This window comes from Etheostoma cragini, chromosome 22 (assembly GCF_013103735.1).
Source record: "Etheostoma cragini isolate CJK2018 chromosome 22, CSU_Ecrag_1.0, whole genome shotgun sequence".
NCBI lineage: Eukaryota > Metazoa > Chordata > Actinopteri > Perciformes > Percidae > Etheostoma > Etheostoma cragini.
This window is the reverse complement of record NC_048428.1, coordinates 21,842,832-21,847,761: the sequence shown is the minus strand read 5'-3', so window position 1 is coordinate 21,847,761 and position 4,930 is coordinate 21,842,832. Positions and strand designations below refer to the sequence as shown.

The window sequence follows — 4,930 nt, the reverse complement described above, 5'->3', positions numbered from 1 at the left end:
AGAGAGAGAGAGAGAGAGAGAGAGAGAGAGAGAGAGAGACATACAAGTTAATCATCTGAACCGTTACACTAGCAGCTCCTCACATTTCCCCCGTGACGACGGTCCGGTCTACTTCAGTCCTGAACCCCGTCTGCTGTCAGCGGAGCGGGAACACCACCCACCAAATTACACCAGACCCAGACCCGGACCCAGACCCAGACCCACACGCACGCATTGCCCCAAGACGCCATTCCTGTCTCCAACATCAAGAATTTGCCCCATGGTCCTTTACATGTTAGAGTTCCTGGTATCAGGCGTGTAATTCCTGGGTATCAGCCCAGGAATTAGACAGCTCCGCCTGCTGTCTTGCGACACTCAATGTCAGAGCCAGATCGATGCATCGGCGGGCCGATATTAGGCATTTCCCAAACTATCGGTATATAAAATGACCAGTATTTAAAATATTTAAATTTTTAAAAATTACTAAACACCCTTTAACCACGTTTTAGGTGCTGGCCCATCCACAACGTCCCTGTTGGCAACGCTTTGATGTTTATGTGTTCAAAGGGACTCTTTTTTTTTGCATTTTTAGACTTTAACATATTTTGATGTTCCTCGGCTTTCTTGTGACAATAAAAACATTTAATAAAAATATAAAGATGTATGAAAAAATTTAAGTAAATGTATATAAAAAAATAATTTAAAAATAAGTAAAACATTTAAAAAATATACAAATAAGTTAATACGATTTATATAATTTTTAAATCGAATATTTGCATGGATGTCGGCCTTAAATCCTTTATCGGTCGGGCTCTATCAACAATCCTTCCATACATGTTTCATCAGGTGGAAACAGACCAGCATCCAGTAATTAGGACGCCCCGGGCCATTACGCTTACCATGAACTCATCGCCGGCTTCAAACTTTGTCTCGATCTCCTTTCCGACTTCGGTCTCGGGGACACGCAGGTCCTCCCTGATGTCTCCGTTGTCGCTCATCAAGGTCATGTAGCCTTCAGCGATGTTAACCAACTGGGAAGGGGACAAAACAGTCACGCACACGAACCGCAACACAACACCGAGGAAGTTCACATGCAAAGGAATGGACATTATTCGGCTCTCAGATTAAGACGCGGGACATTAGTCGGCTCTCAGATTAAGACGCGGGACATTAGTCGGCTTTCAGATTAAGACGCGGGACATTAGTCGGCTTTCAGATTAAGACGGGGGACCTTAGTCTGCTTTCATATTAAGACGGGGGACCTTAGTCTGCTTTCAGATTAAGACGCGGGACATTAGTCTGCTTTCATATTAAGACGCGGGACATTATTCGGCTTTCATATTAAAACGCAGGACATTATTTGGCTTTCATATTAAGACGCGGGACATTATTCGGCTTTCAGATTAAGACGCGGGACATTAGTCGGCTTTCAGATTAAGACGCGGGACATTAGTCGTCCTTCAGATTAAGACGCGGGACATTATTTGTCTTTCATATTAAGACGCGGGACATTAGTCGTCTTTCAGATTAAGACGCGGGACATTAGTCGGCTTTCATATTAAGACGTGGGACATAAATATGTTACCGTATGTAACCGTATGTGCATGGCTGCATGTGAACGGTAAACGGCTCGAGTGACACTGCCGGCTGCTGCGTGGAGCAGTATTTTGTATTGGTCCGTCTTTACATGACGTGACATGTCATTGGTTCAAATACACAGGAGGCGGGCCACGTGACCACCAAAATGTACCGTGGTTTGCTGAAAATCATGTCAATCAACCAGGCATACATGTGCGTTTGTTTATTTATTTTTGAGAGACGAGTGAGAAAATGGCTGCGACAGAAAGAAAAAAAGTCAAATTTTCCGATTTTTTTTGTCACTTTTCAGCAAAAATAAAAAAAAGAAAAATCTGAAAATGTGATATTTGTTGAATGAATATTTTTGTTTATTAGTTTTCACTGTTTTTGTAGTTTTTTCCAAACATTTGTCACTTAATTATGTTTTTGTAAATAAAATAAAAAGTCGCCTTTTCCAAATTTGTTCGTCATTTTTTTGGGTCACTTTTTTAGTGATAAAAGAATGTTTTTGTTGACTTCTTTTCAGTGTTTTTGTAGTTTTTTTCCCAACATTTGTCACGTTTTAATTATGTTATTGTCAATAAAAAAATAAATAATAATCACCTTTTCCGATTTTTTGGGGCACTTTTTCAGCATTAAAAAAAAAAGAATATTTTTGTTTATTAGTTTTCACAGGTTTGTAGTTTTTTCCCAAACATTTGTCACTTTTTAATTATGTTTTTGTAAAGAACATAAAAAGTCGCCTTTTCCAAATTTGTTGATGGTCAATTTTTTCCAGATTATTTTGTCATTTTTTTTAAGCATAAAAAAATGGGGAAAACACCCCAAAGTAATCCTTAAAAAAAAAAGAAATCCCATTCACATTGGAAGAGGATGGTCAAAAGCGACATCTTTGTGTTTCCTGAGCAGATATTCGATGCATCGGAAAGGTTTCTCCTCATTTCTGGCTCATGCAGTTTCGGGAAACTTTGTGTGTTAGCTAAAGTAATGTTTTCGTTGATTTCTTTTCAGTGTTTTTGTAATTTTCTGCCTCATGCAGTTTCGGGAAACTTCGTGCATTAGGTAAAAGAATGTTTTCGTTGATTTCTTTTCAGTGTTTTTGTAGTTTTTTCCCAACATTTGTCCCTTTTTAATTATGTTATTGTCAATTAAAAAAAGATAATAATCCCCTTTTCCGATTTTTTGGGGCACTTTTTCAGCATTAAAAAAAAAGAATATTTTTGTTTATTAGTTTTCACTGTTTTTGTATTTTTTTTCCAAACATTTGTCACTTTTTAATTATGTTTTTGTAAAGAACATAAAAAGTCGCCTTTCCCAAATTTGCTGATGGTCATTTTTTTGGGTCTTTTTTTAAGCATAAAAAAAAATGGGGAAAACACCCCAAAGTAATCCTTAAAAAAAAAAAAAAAAAAACATTCACGTTGGAGGAGGACGGTCAAAAGCGACATCTTTGTATTTCCTGAGCAGATATCCGATGCATCGGAAAGGTCTCTCCTCATTTCTGGCTCATGCAGTTTTGTGCATTAGAAAGGCAACGGCGGCCACGTGTTGGCTACCAGAGTTTTGACATCGTGGGTCAGCTGTGTGCGACACGCGTGTGCATGTGTGCGACGAGAGTCCCAGGAGTCGTTAGACGTGCCTGCGTACCTGGTAGTCTATCCTCTTGATGTGGGGGACGTCCATGTTGTGGGTGGAGGGGCACATATCTTCATGCTTCTTGTTGGTGAAGATGTCGATACCCACCAGGTTAACCTGCAGAACAAAACGGGGTGGATTATTACAAAAGAGCGTCTGGTGTTACAGAGACCTGTCGGGAGTTTACCTGTGCAGGTGACAAAAGGTAACACTCAGCGTGCAGATCCCAAAATGACAACATTCGAGACCTCCGGTGGATTAGGGCATCGAAGCAGGAACGAGGTCCAACTGGGACATTAACCGTCGTGTTGTCTTCCCGTCGACCAAATGTTTTTTTCTGGGTTGAAATTTCATCGTGTTCTTTTTCTACAATTTTCCCGACTTTTGTTGATTTTAATCACTTTTTTAAATGAAGTTGTCAATAAAAAAAAAAGTTCTATTTTCAAAATTCTGATTTTTTTGTCTCAGATTTTTTGTCACTTCAGCATTAAAAATAATAATGTTTTTGTTGATTTGTGTTTTCTTCCCAACATTAGTCACTTTAAAATGTTTGTCAACCAAAAAGTTGCTTTTTCCAAATTTGTTGATTTTTTTGTCACTTTTTCAGCATTAAAAAAAAAGAATGTTTTTGCTGATTTATTTTCACTGTGTTTTAGTAGTTTTTCCCAACATTTGTCTCTTTTTTAATTGTGTTCGTCATTTTTTTCTGATTTTTGTTATGTTTTTCATTTTCCCGATTTTTTGTCACTTTTTCAGCATTAAAAAAATAATGTTTTTGTTGATTTGCGTTTTTTCCCCAACATTAGTCACTTTTTTATGTTTGTCAAGAACAAAAAAAGTCTACTTTTTGAAATTTGTCATTTTTTCAGATTTTTTGTCACTTTAACATTAAACATTAAAATTTGTTGAATTTTTTTCACTGTTTTTGTTGTTTTTTTCCCAACATTTGTCACTTTTTTAATTATGTTTTTGTCATTCAAAAAAATGTCGCCTTTCAAAATTTGATGTACTTTGTCATTGTTCAGATTTTCAATGACGTTTTTGTCAATTAAAAAAAAGTCACATTCTCCAATTTTTTTGATGTTTTTTTGTGTCATTCTTTTGTCAAAGAATATTTTGTTGATTTCTTTTCACTGTGTTTTTGTAGTTTTCCCCCCATCATTTGTCACTTTTTTCAACGTTCTTTTGTCACAGTTCTGATACTGAAAGTTTTTGTAAACGGGTCAAATTGACCCGAGGACAACAGGAGTGTTAAACGACGGCATGGGGGATTTTTAGGTAACATCTGCAGGAGTTATCTACACCGGGTCATAAATCAACAGTGACTGTGCACAGTAGTCATCGCAGCTTCAACTGCACAATCATCAATATCAGCCCGACGTTACGTATTTATTCAGGGTTTAAGTTATGAAAACGGTAAAAACGTACAGCTGTAATCTTACTTCTTCTATTTATTGAGACCAAGTCCCACACAGGGGCAAAGTACAAGCAGGAGCGAGCACGCTGGTGTTTGAATAAAAAGATAAGGAGGACTTGGCTTTACTGAAGCGACACCTGTGCCAACTTGGACCAGACTGGTCTGTAACCGGAGAACCCCCGGGTAGCGACCCCTGTGCCAGCTTGGACCAGGATAGTCCTTAAACGGAGAACCCTCGGGTAGCGACCCCTGTGCCAGCTTGGACCAGACCGGTCTGTAACCTGAGAACCCCCGGGTAGCGACCCCTGTGCCAGCTTGGAC

At 38.4% G+C, this 4,930-nt stretch overlaps 1 protein-coding gene across 1 annotated transcript in view; it reads right to left on the bottom strand.

The window, feature by feature from the left end:
• Positions 1-821: 821 nt before the first annotated feature.
• The window catches only part of LOC117938290 (eukaryotic translation initiation factor 5A-2-like), a 5,644-nt gene continuing 1,535 nt past the window's right edge, over positions 822-4,930 (bottom strand). The window contains exons 2-4 of the mRNA XM_034862813.1: positions 4,736-4,923; positions 3,205-3,348; positions 822-1,010 (exon numbers count right to left, since the gene is read on the bottom strand). Of these exons, the coding sequence (XP_034718704.1) occupies positions 822-1,010; positions 3,205-3,348; positions 4,736-4,923 (521 nt within the window). The remainder of the gene's footprint in view (positions 1,011-3,204; positions 3,349-4,735; positions 4,924-4,930) is intronic.